The sequence below is a fragment of the Haliotis asinina genome, chromosome 8 (assembly GCF_037392515.1).
Source record: "Haliotis asinina isolate JCU_RB_2024 chromosome 8, JCU_Hal_asi_v2, whole genome shotgun sequence".
Taxonomy (NCBI): Eukaryota; Metazoa; Mollusca; class Gastropoda; order Lepetellida; family Haliotidae; genus Haliotis; species Haliotis asinina.
Window position 1 is genome coordinate 13373422 of NC_090287.1, and position 15954 is coordinate 13389375.

Here is a 15954-nt window from a genome sequence, read left to right on the forward strand (position 1 = left end):
CCTTCACGGGTCATCATCCTTGGAAGACTTTGAATGGTACACCACAACTACCAGAAACATTGCACATGACATCGTTTACAGAGACTGCCTGGTCTAGTCTCAATTAGCTTAAGGTCACAGTCATAGAGAAAATCATTGATGCGTTCGGCAAGTTGGAAATGAAAATATAAATAAACAAACGTCACTGCGCAGACAAACGATGAACATATCATTGAAAACTTATCATTAATCTACCAAACACACATGAATATATATCAAAACAAAATAGATTCTGAACACAATATCTTGAAAAAGCGCCATCAAATGTGGAGCTTTAGGCCGTGTCAAAATGACGAAATGCATCTCAGATCTACCACCAGTATATTTCAACTTAATCTCACTGAGAGCATGGGTACTATGCAGGATTTTACTTTCGCTTCAACTTGGGTTCTGTCTTCCACTACTCTAAAGGACGTTTTTTTCGCAGAGATGAAATGACAATTCAGTCATGTTGGGTACATGTTTACTCCCCACATCTGCCACCATGTCTGCAGTGACAAGATGAAAGCTTTTCAGTTTGTTGCTGTTCATAAGTACCATGAAGAGTTTCCTTTCTTACTCCAAATGTTTGTGGTCTCACACATCTTCATTAATAACTGACATAAGTAAGACATATTGCCACTATTGATTTTACCATTTGATCATTATTCAACCAGCAAGCAAGGCTATTTAATGCCGTTTTTATGGGTACATGTATATTTAAAGATGAAAGGGAACGTCACGCATCCAATTTTCTCAATGCCAGTAGTTGTTAACTTGTATTGATTAATGAAACGTGGAAGGAATTCGAATTATCAATTTTGTTGTGAATAAGGACTTCGAACACTAAACAAATTGTGGAAAATATGTAGAAAGACATAAATCTTCTCCCTTAGCCCATAATGACTCCACTGAAATATTCATTCCAAGAAAGAATAACAGAAAAAGAGGACGTGCTTGTCCCTCTGAGAGTGTTTAGCTGTGGTTAGTGTCAAGGTAAATGCATGTTATCAGCGCATAAAAGTTTTGGTATATGTTTGCTTCACCTCGCATTGTTCTCAGCACCAGTTCTTTATACGCTACTAGTATGTTACTAGTACTCATCCTCTTTCTGTTATTCATGCATTTCCACATTCCTTGTTGAAGTACAAGGTATACTTGTGGTTCGATGTCGAGTAGTTCTCTTGGCATGTGTATCCTGCAGTGAGACGGACATTTGTCATGGGAGATCCTCCGGTAGACAGACGGATGACGTAGAAATGCGGACCTGCTCCAGTAACGTCATACGTGACGCGATTTGCGCTTTGAACCATTGGAACAGTGGAGTCATTAATCTGCTTCCATGGCTCACTGAAAACTGTGATGGTGATGTCATCTCCGCCGTCACTTGTAGCCTCGACCAGGATCTCCTTACTCCAGTCTGGCAGATCTAAACCAAACGCAGGACTGGATGTGTTGGAGACGGTGATGTCGTCTTTGGTCCGGTTGAGCCTCAGATGGAGCAGATGGTCCTCCACGTCACAAACTTCAATGCCTACCTCTCTGAATGCTCTGGCAAAAGGTTCTCCTGGTTGGCCCATGTCATAGGCTGCCTGCATGACATCACATGCTCCGTCGATGAAGTTGGTCAGGGGTTGCCAGTACATCTTATTTGCATGGAGGAACACTCGGAAGACTTCTATAGGATTCAAGCCATATTCGTGAGCTAGGAGGTAGAACACCTTATTGTATATACCACTAGTCGTGTGAGGAGACATTCTGTCCGAGTATTTGTCCAAGTGGGAAATGGACCTTCCATCCTTCTCGGGGTTTGCAAAGAATCGCATGGGACGCCTATACATGATCTCGGCGCCAACCTGCCAGTCAGTTGCGTTCGTGTACAGCTCTGCCATTTCCCCTGCCATGTCCGAGAAAGCTTCGTTGAGTCCCCCCGACTGTCCAATGTAGATGAGACCAGAATGTTGTTCGGTGAAACCATGCGCTATTTCATGGGCAGCAATGTCGAGGGAAACCAGAGGATAGATAAATCGCCTCCTGCCATCCCCAAACGATACGTTGTGGCCATTCCAGAAAGCATTCATGACGTTTCGTGAAAAATGAACCCTGAGTGTTAATCCTCCTCTGATTGGTTCTGTGTCGTACCACTCCTTGAACATTTTGACAATTTGAGTGCCGTAGTACAGAGCATCTATAGAAGGCGAATATGCACCATTTATGCTATCATTAAAATTCCCTTCACAATCAAAACGAGCCACCCCAGTTGACCTCTCTATGGCCGAGTTGTTCATGTCCACAACTTTCACATGTTCATTTTCCAAATAGCATATACCATTTTCTTGTCTTAACTCCAAGCATCTATGTGTGCCGTCATAATGGATGATGCCAATTTTCTTATTTCCACCGATTATGTCTTCATCACCTCTATCAAAACACGTCTCCATGGCGTTATAATAGGACATAACCTGCCCAGTCCTCGTGTTGACGAAGCCCGTAGGACGTTTTACAACTTCATCAGTCTCAATTAAATACTCAATCAGAGCAACATGATGAGACACCTCATTTTCATCTACGAATATTTCATACGAAATCCTCCTGCCTTTTATATCGTCAACCCTATTTTCGTCGCCAGCATACGCAATCAACTGATCAAAAAGCTGATCTTCAGTGAAATTCCCCCTTGGCTCATTAATGTCTTCTTCAATGTTCCTAACATAGTCTCCGGTAGCATCAACTACAATTCCAGACTCTTCCGTCATGGTCAGAGTCACCGATGCCCCAAACACTTCTTCACCGTGGTACTTTTCTTTCATTTTGACCTGTCGTGTTCCTTGAACTGTGTTGGCTTCTTCTGTGTCCTGGAACGATTCCCCCTGAGCTAGCTGGAACACATCCCTCGTCTCCCTTCTCCTGACTGTCTCTGTGTCCCGGATTGGCCGCCTCCTGGTGTACCCAGGGACAACGTCAGGGATGCCATCGAGAAGCACCTGTCTTGCATTCATCCGTTTGGCCGCTTCTATGCGAGAGGCACATACCGACATCAAAACTGGAAGTAAATAAGAGATGAATGAATCAAGTCTACAAGAAAACAATCTAACATTATTAATGGAGGCGAAGGTCTGACAAAGATCCTATTTGCACAAGGTCATCTGCATAACGTATGACAGTAACAATTACACATTGCTTTCGAAATAATATTAAATGCATTCGTACATGTGTATGAAAATCAACATGTACACCTACAAAATCAGGTTCTGTGCACACAGCAGCGCATGGGAAGTTTGTATAATTAGAATTGGTAATGGGAAGTTAATCTCCTGTTACCTGGTAATTGAGTTTGTTCGATGTTTAACGCCTCAAGAATATTCCATCTATGTAGTGGCTGTCTGTAAATGTTCCTGTCTGAACCATACAATCCAATGATTAACAAAATATACCTCGATCAAAGCAAATGATGCGATGACATTCATCAACCAAATGAGCGATCCTGACCACCCGATCCCGTTTGTCACTTCTTCCCATAGACTTGGGTTGCCGAAGACTAATGCTAACCTAAATGTTCACGGGACAATTATTACATGTCTGTTTAGACTGGACCTACCATAGCATCCTCTCTAAATGCTTATATCAGGGTGTCCAGGAAATAATCGATTCTATACGATGCAAAGCAGTAGTTGACAGCACGAGCATGACTCGACGTTTATCCACCTAGGACCATTATTTGTTACCCCCACACCCTCTCTTTGTGTGAATTCATGGGTATGATCGGTCACAGAAACCAATGAGACGACCACAGTAACGGTAACGCTCCGTGACTTGGTTGACAACGTGTCATCGTTCAGCACTAGCGTGTGTTGCTCACAATACTGATTCAATACTCTTTGCACAAACCTGTCTGGCACGTCATCCCAATGGAATTATAAAGAACTAAGCTTAAAAAACAAATTCTGATAGCGTTTATTCATGTGCAATATTACGAGAGCAACATCCATTTACAGCCTACCCTACGAGAACTGAAGCTATTTAGCGACAGGCAAAGTAATTAAGATCACAAGGGGTTCAGTGGGATATGAAACATTTTATGAACAAAACATCACCTAAATATCCTCAGCGTTCATTTCAGTTTTTCCATTTAGATCAAACATTCTCACATGGCAACACCAACAGCCTTTAAAGCAAAATGATAAATACAATTTATCCACGCGCCGTCACATACCAGAGTGAACACATAGCAAAATCGCTAGAAATTATCGTGGTAGTTCGGTGGAGGTAACGATCCACACCTATAATCCCTACTGCAGCCAGTTTGTGTAAGCAATCTGTTAACACAGCAGACTTCGTGGCATAGGCGCAGATTCTATGCCAATATATAAACCCACTGATTAAAAGGTTGGAAGTGTTGTCAAAACACAACCTAGGGCTAAAGATATTACATGTCGTTCAATCACCGTTACAGATCAAATTAGGATACTGGTAATAGCTTTATAACCACAAAACTTCATTTCAGACTAGCAAATTGGGGACAAACTTAAAATCGATTGAACAAACACTACTGCTCTCTGTATATTTATCGTCTTAAGCCGTCTCTAAGAAGACAAAATCGATAAAATAAGTGCCCATTCACGACATCTCCGATAATGAATTTTCACAACCCGTCTACATTGATACACACGGAAGGCAATTAAGTTGGAAATGGTAGGCGATATGAAGTAAATTGTAGATTGAGGTTCCGAAGATTGTGTTAGGTGTTACCTGAACTGTTTGAGTTAAGCGTCGTGTTCGAGCTCTATCAGGTGTTACTTTTTTTGTATGTTCATTGATAAGCTAGATTGGCGTTGAAAATGGTAATGTGACAGGCATAATGTGAGACATAGTTGCAGAGACACGATCAAAGTGAAGTGCGTGGAAGTTTTTGGCATTCGGAAGTAACACTTTGCAGAATTGGTGTGAACATCGCGTTTGGTGAACCAACGCTTCGTCTTTACCCATGCACAATGTTGATGGAAACAAGTAGCTACAATTAAAAGACTAACGACAGACTATTCAGAACCAGACAGCTCAACATGTGGAAGATCTTGCTTCTTAACTACATTGAGGGCTTTAGCATTACAAATGAGCGAAAGAGAAATAACATGGCTCAAAGGATGTATGACTAGAGGGTGTGTGAAAAACAAATGTCGCATGCCTCTAACAACCGTCTCATGATCTCTCTGTGCGTCTCTCTCTCTCTCTCTCTCTCTCTCTCTCTCTCTCACTCACTCTCTCTCTCTCTCTCTCTCTCTCTCTCTGTGTGTGTGTGTGTGTAAACTGTAAGAATGTAAGTGATGGTGTTTCGCGTCAGCGTGTCTATCACAATCACATAGTATTTCTCATGAACAAGTGTTTATGTTTCACCGTTTCTCTGTGATGAAAAAGATAAATGCAATTTGCAAGTGTAAGATGCTCAGCTAATGTATATCAAATCCGTTGACAGATTTCTATACTCGATATTTCTATACATATCCCTTAAATTAATTATACTTGCACACTTTTTGATTGCGTCGATGCGGAAGATATTGATGTCTATTTCAAACATTTTAACACACGCGGGAGCTCTGGGAGTTTTCTCAGTAACTCACCATACGGATTTTTCAAAATAGAAGAATTTTTCGCTGGAGACATCAGAGAATTTCGTAAATGCACATTTGTACAGGATTTGGCTTGAAAGTATTTCCACCGAAATCACAAAACTGGCTTTCACTATGACTCAGCCGAGCTTATCGATTGCATACCGATGTATGTCGACTGACGTTCACTAAGTTAGATTCCAATGTCTCTGTGAAACGATCCACGCACTAAAACGTATTTTTTTGTCTTTAGTATATCCCAAAGTGGATATGCCAGGCACTTTCTTTTTAGAAAAAGAAATGATTTTTTTGAAATTGGGAAATTCCGATATTTTCTATTGGAACAACTTAATATCTCATCAAACGAAAACATATCTAATTAGTTGTTATCGATTTCAGATTAAATGTGTATTTTTGTCATTCTACTCGGCCCGAGTAGACAGATTGCTTGGCCATAGACTAGGTCAGTTGTAAGCAGTTTAGGTTTCCGCAGAGCAGAGCAAGATAATGGACTCCTCTGTCTCCGGGGTTTAGACTTTAGAATGCATATTTCTTTATTGCCATATTTTATCCCAAAAGTAAAAAAATAATCCATATAATGTATGTTGCCCTACAGAGAGTGAGTGAGTGAGTGAGTCGGGTTCATCAGCTTCTAGCTATTTTTCAATTTTATCACTCAGAGAACTTGAGACCGCTGAATCACACGTGCACTATTTTCGGCACCGCAGCATTGTTTTAACTATTTCGAGGCGGTGGAGTATCCCAGCTTGTCACACCGAAGACCCGGGTTTCGATTCCTCCTATGGGTACTATGAGTGAACCCATATCTGGTGTCCCCCGTCGTGATACATCTGGAATAAAGCCGAACGCAGCGTAACACTAAACACACTCACTTAACTATTTAATGTGTAGGTTTGCAATATTTCAGACACATCATGGCGCCATAAATATATCAAGTCAAGGCCAGAAAGACCCGCGGTTGATATGAACAACGACTCAAGACATCGTACTCTATGACAAACAGTCATCCACGGATGACTCCGTAGTTGCGCATGGTCTTACGATAACATTGAGCACCTGGTATCATTTCCTCCACGAATTTTGTCCTGTGATGTCACAAATAGCTAAGACGATATACAAACAGAGACAGTGATTTAAATTCTCTGTCCCTGTAACATATCTACTGTCAAAGTAAGCAACTTATTTTTTAGCGAGGAGGTCAAAATCATATGGAGGGAGACTAGTACGCAAATCATTTGTACGAGTTTTCACAAGTCATTCTCTCGATGTCCTTTAAAGGGGTTTTGGCGCACAGTGTGACAGTTCATATTCTGTATAAAAATGCAGTCAACGAATCCAATAGTAGGTCATCCATATGTAACGATATTTAAGTAATTTACCTTCCTGTTATTCAGATTTCAGGAATGATATGGAAAATGATGACGCAGGAACAGTCTTTCACATCTACATATACTTGGCTGTTTTAAAGGTCGAGAAACGTATTTCAAATTCAGTTATTTATTCGGTGATTATTTTGAAAGTTTTCTAAAAAACAGCAGTCCATAGTGAAAGACCGTAGACAACAGTGACCCATACTGGAGCGCCTATAGACACACCATTGTATTGTGGAGTAGTTGTGTATAGTGGAGCACCGCAGACATTTGTGGTATATGGCTGACTATCGTAGACAATAGGCGTGTTTAATGGAACACCTATAACTAAACACTAGTGGTGTGAATAGGAGCATCGTAGACAATGTTGGTATATAATGGAGCACCATAGACCATAATGCTGGAAAATAGAGCACCGTAAACAACAGTGGGGTATATTGGCTCACTGTAAGACAATAGAGGTATATTGTAGAGCACTGTAAACAATAGTGGTGTATATTGGCGTACTGTAGACAACAGAGGTGTATTGTGGCGCCCCGTAGACGATGATGGTGTATCATCTAGACAACAGATGTGTATTGTTTAGCACCTAAACAATAGTGGTGCACACTCTAGCACCGTAAACATTAGTTTCTTTGTTACTTTGTTTTTAACGCCGAACTAAACTAACCACTTGGCGTCTGGCTGTAAATAATAGAATCTGGAGCAAACATTCCAGAGATCAACAACATGAACATCAATCTACTCAGTTGGGATAGTATATTAGTAAATGGTGGGTCATGTCGAGTACTGGAAAGACGACGGTCTGATGTGCATGCGAACAACATAGTGCTTGGGGTGAAAGAAATTGATATAACACAGAACACAGTGCTGTTGCAGTTGTGAATAGTAGAGTATGTTCAGGAATAGTTGTGCTTAGTAGAGACTGTTAAGGAATAGTGTGGCATAGTAGACCATGTTAAAGAATAGTGGTGCTTAGTAGAGACTGTTAAGTAATAATGGTGCTTAGCAGAGCATGTTCAAGGGTGGTGCATGGTTGGTGGTACATGCTGGTACGTACAGGTGCGAAGTGAAATGCTTCGACACTGATTCAGGGCATGTCTACAACCCCTGCGTGTTTAAGAGTGTGGACGTTTCAATACAAATACGTTAGTCTATTGATTTCTATCGACGTTTAAAACAAGACCACAAGTTCTCCTACGTGCAGGCATCAACCCAGAGCGCATAAGGAACTGAATGCAAACATTCTCTAGACAAACATGACTGTCTCGAACAAAAGTGATTATGTAAAGAAAATTCCATGCACAGGACAGGGATTGTGTGAGGAACCATTGAAGGCAAATCTGAATCCCAGATAATGTTTCTAATTTTGTCAGCATCGTACATGGTATAAATCCTGATTCACTTTTGACTTTCCTGACAATGCGTGATTTGTAATATTATATTTTATGGTACTGCGTTCCAAAAATTTAAATGAAACATGTTATATTTCAAGTTGTAGATGACCCGTGCTAAAGCGCTCATATATTTAACTCACTTTTGTCTGTTAATTTTGAAAAGGCTCTCATGGGAGTCATAAACCTGACGTCAGAATATTGCAAAACCGAGCCCTACTCCTTTTACAGAATATTCAATACAAAAACTTGACCAATCAAGCCACGGGGGTGTGAAATATGGCGCTGCAAACATCTTGAATCAATAACGACTGCTTCGTTGATTTTGCATGAGCGATGGGTGTTAAAGATGCTTCGGTAGGCCAAGTAGTGAATGAGTGGTTGAGTGGTTGAGTGGTTGAATGAACGGTTGAGTGAGCTTATGGTTGAATGGGTGGTTGAGCGATTGAGTGTGTTTCAATCAAAACACGCTACGATAAAGGCGGGATATGCAGGTGCTGACATGAAACCCATGAATTTGAGATTTGACCCCGTAATGGCAGGTTTCTGGCACTCTGAAAACCCGGCAATGCGAAATGTGGCGGTGCGAATCACGAGGCCACCCGTGTCCCCAGGGAAAGATGCAACAATGAAACATGCCATCAAGCAACTCCTTTATGTTGTATGTGGATGGACTAAGCTGAAGCGCTCATATATTTGGCACACACTAAATGAAGGCGTCCATTGCTACAATTTAACTTGAGTAAATATGTTTCAACACAGCGGAATCCTAATTCTTAAAATTCAGTGCGAAAACATTAAAGAGTAAATTTACAAGGTTTTGAAGACTTGTTACTTTCTATGGACCATAGTACCACCACAGCATGACGCGTTACCAATGCTATAGGTGATTGATGTGGCTGGTCCAGTCAGTATTACTAAAAATACTACTTTTCTTGCTGCTATTCTAGAGACACGGATGGTCAAGTGGTCAGCACTCTGCCGTTAAAGTGGGCCGACACATCAACACACACACACACACACACACACACACACACACACACACACACACACACACACACACACACACACACACACACACACACACACACACTACACACTACACACTACACACACTACATTACAAGTAGCCATAAAATGGAAATACACGTACTGCTAAATCGACAGTATTTAATTATTTAATAATTCACTCACGCAGGCGCACGTACGCACAAGGCCGTCCACTCTCAACACCAAGTATCTCACCCACCCACTCTTTCCTCGTTCCATCACGTACCACATATCTCAAGCTGTTTGAAAAAAAGACATTGAAACATTGGATATTCCCACCGGGATTAGCTCACATGAAATATGAACGACCCCTACTGTCCTTCCATATCGACCAACCCTTTCATTGATCGGGTTTAATTAGCAAGATCGGCGATTTCTTAGAGAAATATTTATAGGTGCTCAGTCCTCTAGCGGCCTCTATCTCGTTAGAGGCTGGACGTCGGATGATTTGTAGTTTGTATCTGTGGCTCATTTAACACATCATACAGCGACTGCACCAGGCCTGGGAATAACCATCTACATCTGCTCCATATACTCCACATAGTAACAGTTGTCGGTCCCGAGCGGAGACCTATCGACCAGTATTAATTAGATTTCGGGGGGTGTCTTATTCTGTCTGCTTGTGACGCTTGAATCAATGAGTAAGCGAGCCGTGGGTTATAGAGATATGTTTATGTATCGTGTGTGGTCTTGAGAACTACTCCAAGCATGAGACGTTCTTGTACACGGAACCTCTTAATGGCCTTCCTGTGACCCTTGAAACTCTGATCGTTATATACAAAATTTTATTGGTAAGAACTGTTCAGTTATATCATGTCTTTTGGGAAAATTTAAGTATATGGTACAATGCCCTATCTGAAGTGTGAACGTATATCACCTCGCTGAGACCTATAGTGGGTATGGGGGTGACAGTGGCTATCCTGAGACTTAAAGTAACGACCTGCTGATCGTGGCATTCGGCACTTGTGTCACCGCTGGGACCTCGGACTTAAGTATTTCGCATTGGTGGTTTTTCATGTCTGGGTCAGAACGTTTTGAGGATAAAATGGAGGTTGTTAGTATGCTGTGTCTTAAAGGTGTAGACATGGTAAACAGTGACACTGTATCTTGGGGCGGCCTGGACTTTTCCAGAGCATAGTATATGCAGTACCCAACATACGTGCACGTACGCACACACGCTCGCAAGCACCTCTGTCAACAACACGCACACACACACTTCCTCATCACTATTATTATCATCATCATCGAAGTTGTATTTCTTCTAAACCCTAAACACTAAATAACAACCGTCAAAGTAACACTAAGGGTGATCGAGTGAATGAGTGAGTTCAGTTTTACACCGTTTTAAGCATTATTCTAGCAATAGCACGGCGGGAGACACCAGAAACAGGGTTCACACTAATGTGGTAACACCAAGATTGGAGAAATGAAATATTGGTCGACAATCAACCAGTGCTACCAGTGTTTGATGTCAAAGACTGAGATTTTGTCTGTTTAGACGACAAATCTCCTACAATCAATAATCGCCACTTACCATGCAGTGATACAGACAGACACTCATAAAGAGCAGTGTCAGTCGTATTTACTCGTTGGAACCGTGTTCAACAGCCGAGTTTCACTCAACGTTTGACGGAACAATTTCTGTACAAAAAGCTGAAATGCCATTCAACTTTTGATAAGAGGTATAAGCTTCGAAATACCAGGTACGTTAAAGTCAATCCAATTCACTCCCCTTTTAGACAAGAGGCAATGGGTTAGCCTTATAAATAAAGAATTACTTCGCCTAACCAACGCTTCTGGTTCCATTACCCACATGGGAACCACGTACAAATCATTGACAGTTACTGTGTCCAAACACCGTCGTTTGATTGGAATAACAGAAAACAGTAGAACAAATCCTACTTAATTAAATCTACACCTAAAAGACAATTCACGAAACTAGCTCTACAAGGACTCATATATTTGTGAAGCACACAGTGATTCATCAATCTAAAAGTCGAAAATACCACATGTTCTTGAATACGTCCCAGCACGAGACGAATTAATCAACCTAAACTGCAGCCACAAATCAGGCCCCATGCATACAACAGTCTATTAGCTTCCATTCAGTCGTAACATGTTTGTCATTACAACGATAGTATTGGTACACGGGTTTGGGCTGATTCCAGAAACAGGTCACAGAAGGATTTAGGGACACGTAGACTATGTAAGAACGGTGCTACTCACTCGTTGCCCACAGGACCGAAGAAGTCATCACGGCAGTCAGCTGGCTATGGACATCTATTGCGACAACCTTACCAATATATACAGACTGGTCGAATTATAACTTGTTTCAGAAATACAATTCCAGAGACTGCCATTGTTTGCTGTGACTTAAATGTCTGACAAATTTCAATGTTTTGAAGGAAATGTCGAATTGGATGGATAAATAGGTAACGCGACCAATCAAATCTAGTTTGTTCGATTCTCTGTAATGTCTGATGAATTGTGTGTCTAACCCTCGTCAGAATTATCACGATCTACTTGTTGAAATGCAAAGCCGTTTTCAACTTGTGATGAAGTCATTCCATTTTTATGTGTCACATCTGGACAAAACTGATATCAAGCTACTGATACTTGTTTCTGATAATGGTTTAAGGTTTAAAGTCCATGAGAAAATGTCGATTTCAGGTTGTCATACTTTTGTAGATTTCATGATCAATGCAGTGGCCAACCTTTTAACATTTTAGTAAGATTTCAAAATGGACAATCTACATTCAGGATTACAAACTTAAGTAACAGTTCTACATTACTAGGCGTATGGTATACGTTGATTTTAACACCAGTGAAGTGCAGAAGGAAACCTGTTTTACGTATCAGTGAAAAGAGAGATACTAAAATGGTATACAATAGCGGGCAACAGTAACATTCATTTCTGGAATAGCTTATAATGACTGCTTTAAGCGTATGGGTATTGCGAGATATAATTGCTTCATGAACTAATTCATGTCATGGTGAGACCAACCAAGGTATTGTTTTTATTGTCCACTAAGCAGGAGTGACAAATAGAAGCATATGCTTTAAACGTTTGGGTCAAATGAGAATTATCAACTGTCAAGCCCTTTCTGTTTTTAAAATAATTTTGTTTTAATCATTTTTTCGTGAATAACGAAAAAACCATGTTTGAATTTTCTACCAAAGACAGGAAACTAGAAACTGGGTCTTCCCTAGTGTGTTTTGAACCAAACACCAATTTTCATTGTTCTACGCTCACGCGATTTCCTGTTGAACATGTACCTGAAACAATACCACTTTTGTTAATCACCAGTTTATCTGGTTCACATTCGATTATTCACCGGCCGAAGGTTGAATCTCTGTCACCCTTGGCTTCGGGGAACAATCATTCGCTCACTGAAAGCCTTGCCCACCGTCCCACAATACGGTAATGTACGGTAATACTTGCTGGGGTGTCTCTATTTTAGACAACACCATCTCTGCTACAAAGTATTACTTTAGTGAATCTCATTTGCGGTACTAATAAAAATTATTCCCAACCATACCCCTCTAAAATGAGAGAAAGTTAAGGAAAAATATACCCCACCCCCCTCTTCCCCCTCCCCCTGCTTGATTCCTCCGTGGGAACAAAATAACGAATTTTCCGTTTTAAATAGTTTCTAATTGTAATCTCAATGTAAGGATATTCCAAACACGTTATGGAAGCGACAAAACCCTCTCCGCGCACACGATAAATCTCTTCAAAGAGCAGAGTAGATTGTATGATTTCAATGTTACAATCATGAACATCTTGCTTTACTTTTTCGTCCTCTATAAAGTGCCGGGGTGCACACTCCCTCGTTTGTCCTAAACGTTTATTGAGACTTTGAAACTCTCGTGAAAATGACGTGTGGACCTCCTCTTTCTCGAAACTGTGCATCCGCCTCTGAGTTACCAGCTTGTTGTGTAATGCATCACTATGAAACTAGCAGACACTAAATACATTAGTGTTTCCTATCTGGATGTAAAACGTAGAGTAGATTGTGTGATGTAAGAATCTGGATTGTGGGTGATGCACACAACAGCTATGCATTAACTATTTAAATGCTGATAGCCGCACATATACTTGGCGCCTCAAACGAAATACCTCATTTGTCATCGTATGTGTTGCTGATGTCTTGACAAATGTGCTGTGGGGAGACAGCTGAGAGAGGCAATGTAGAACCGGCGCATGCATCTTCCAGCTGTGTCCCTCTGGATGGCTGCGGTCGTTGGTATTACTACTTCACTCCTTCTCCAGCTATTACTACTACTACAGTAACTGCTGCTGCTGCTGTACCTCCTTATCATACTACTACTACTACTACTACTACTACTACTACTACTACTACTACTACTACTACTACTACTACTACGGTTAATAATTTGCAGTGTGTAAGTCTCTCTCTCTCTCTCTCTCTCTCTCTCTCTCTCTGTATATGTGTATGTGTTAACACAACAACCAACCATTATATACAAAGTTATATACAACCATTATATACTGATTCGTGAGCATTCCAGCGAAGTAGGGAACCTTTGCGTCCGGCCTCATGTTTACCAACAGGTGAAACACACTCTCATGTACAGACGAGTTCTTAAAGGGAGGCAACTCTAAAGCGCTACCTTAAAAGGCATGCCGCTAAAATACTAGCACTGATGGTACGACATGTGACCCAGTAATAACTGTCACTTAAATAACCAATAAACTCACATATTTTGTACTCTCTAACCGTTACGTATGGAAGGTTTCTGGTTGTCTTAAAGATCATATATACTCTAGTTGGGTACAAATACAAAATCACTTGCTGACATCGTTATAAATGAAACCCCGCCATTAAAACTACTCATTTCGACCTTTAATTAACTTAAATCGGCCTTTTTGTCAGCAGTGCACAATTCTCGAAATTTGAACCAATCAGAGCGGCGCGTCTCCGTGACGTAAAAGTAGGTATAGAAATGAGGGTCTGTGCAATATTCATCTACATTTCAGGGGTTAAACTATTTCGTTTACAGGTTTGTACAAACCTGAAATCGCGAAAGCAGTTGAGAAAAATGAAAGCTATATGTTCTCACAATCTACTATCATTTAGTTTTGTCTCCTGCTTTGCCTAGTTTTTGAGTTACAACCCTTGTTTTCATAGACGATTCTGTCAAAATCACTTGGTGTCGCTAGGTTGTAATCAGTGTTAGGTGGTATAAACTTCTATGTAAAACAACACCCTTCTTTCAAAGGATTAACCGCCAATACATTGATTGCTCATTATTGGCTAACTAAATAACTTTTTAAAAAGAATGACGCAGATTATGCAAACTATGAAATATCCTGTTATACATTCGCAGATCGGAGAATGCTATTTAAGTTTTCACCAACAACGCCAAAATTACTCTCTACTGGTACTGAAATATGTATTATATTGATGGACAATAGGACTTTGCATGACATTGCTTATAACATAACAATTTCACTCTGGGAAGTGAGGTGGAGGTCAAAATAATATTGCTTGCAATATAAATGTCACTTCGACCCCCACCTTACTTCCTTCCTTATGTTAAAAGTTGTGTCATGCAAAATCCTTTGGCCGTGATTCAAATGCATATTAAACTACTAGTAAAAAGTAGTTTTGATTTTCTAACATGATGAGAACAAATCATAATCTCAATACTTCTAACGGACTTTAGCCCCCGACTTCACGATTTTCAAAAATGGCGTCGCCCTGTCTGAGGATGAATGCTATTTAAGTTTGTGTTCACCGACGTACAAAAGCAAAATTACTTTTCACTGGTAGTAAAATATGTATTTTATTGATGGACATTAGGATTTTACATGACATTGCTTATAACATAACAATTTCATTCTTGGAAGTGGTCAATATAAGGGGTCAATACAATATTACGATAATATTGTCACTTCGACCACAATCTTGTTTCCGAGCAACAAAGCGTTATATTCATGCAAAATCCTTTTGGTCAGCAATGTGTAGTAAGCAGTCTTGATTTTATAAAATCGATGAAACTTGAACTCCATTTTCTATCCTGGAAGCGTGGTAGGGGGCGAAGCATCCGATTTAGGATATACCACAGGCTTCCACACGCTCGCTTCGCACACACAAACAACTAATTAAAGCACAAACTACGGGGTCCGGTGGAAATCTGTGCATAGTTACACCATCCTCCGACCCCAAGGAGCAACTGACGGCAACACAACAATTCGGCATGTCTTTGGTGACGTCGTGAAATCAGCAAAATGACCATTTTTCTACACGTTTTCTATACAACTAACTGAAAATCGTTCCGTCTATGACGTCACTGTAGGGCTCTGGCGACAGTTACGTAACCAGTCTGCGGTTTTTTTTGCGGGCGCGAGAGAAGCAGACGGCTTTTTAGCAACTTTTGAGCGCTTGGCATTAATTAACGACAAGTTTTTGTTTGTTTTTGTTTTTTTTTAAAAAATAATGGTGTTCCGTTTATGACTAACCAGAAGTGTTT

General features: G+C 40.6%; 1 protein-coding gene across 1 annotated transcript; it reads right to left on the minus strand.

Moving 5' to 3' along the window:
• Window positions 1-485: 485 nt before the first annotated feature.
• On the minus strand, window positions 486-11724 carry LOC137294473 (elastase-like). Its single transcript, XM_067825496.1, has 2 exons — window positions 11683-11724; window positions 486-3061 (listed from the first exon to the last, which is right to left on the minus strand). The coding sequence occupies exons 1-2, from the start codon at window positions 11708-11710 to the stop codon at window positions 1137-1139; spliced, it is 1953 nt and encodes a 650-aa protein (XP_067681597.1). The 5' UTR covers window positions 11711-11724; the 3' UTR covers window positions 486-1136.
• Between the last annotated feature and the right edge of the window lie 4230 nt (window positions 11725-15954).

What these genes read in the sequence shown, in the direction of transcription:
- LOC137294473 (XM_067825496.1), bottom strand. Translation starts at nt 11,710, where the DNA reads ATGACTTCTTCGGTCCTGTGGGCAACGA. An exon ending in TTCGGTCCTGTGGGCAACGA is followed by an intron (nt 3,062 to 11,682) that starts GTGAGTAGCACC and finishes ATTTACTTCCAG; the next exon opens with TTTTGATGTCGGTATGTGCC.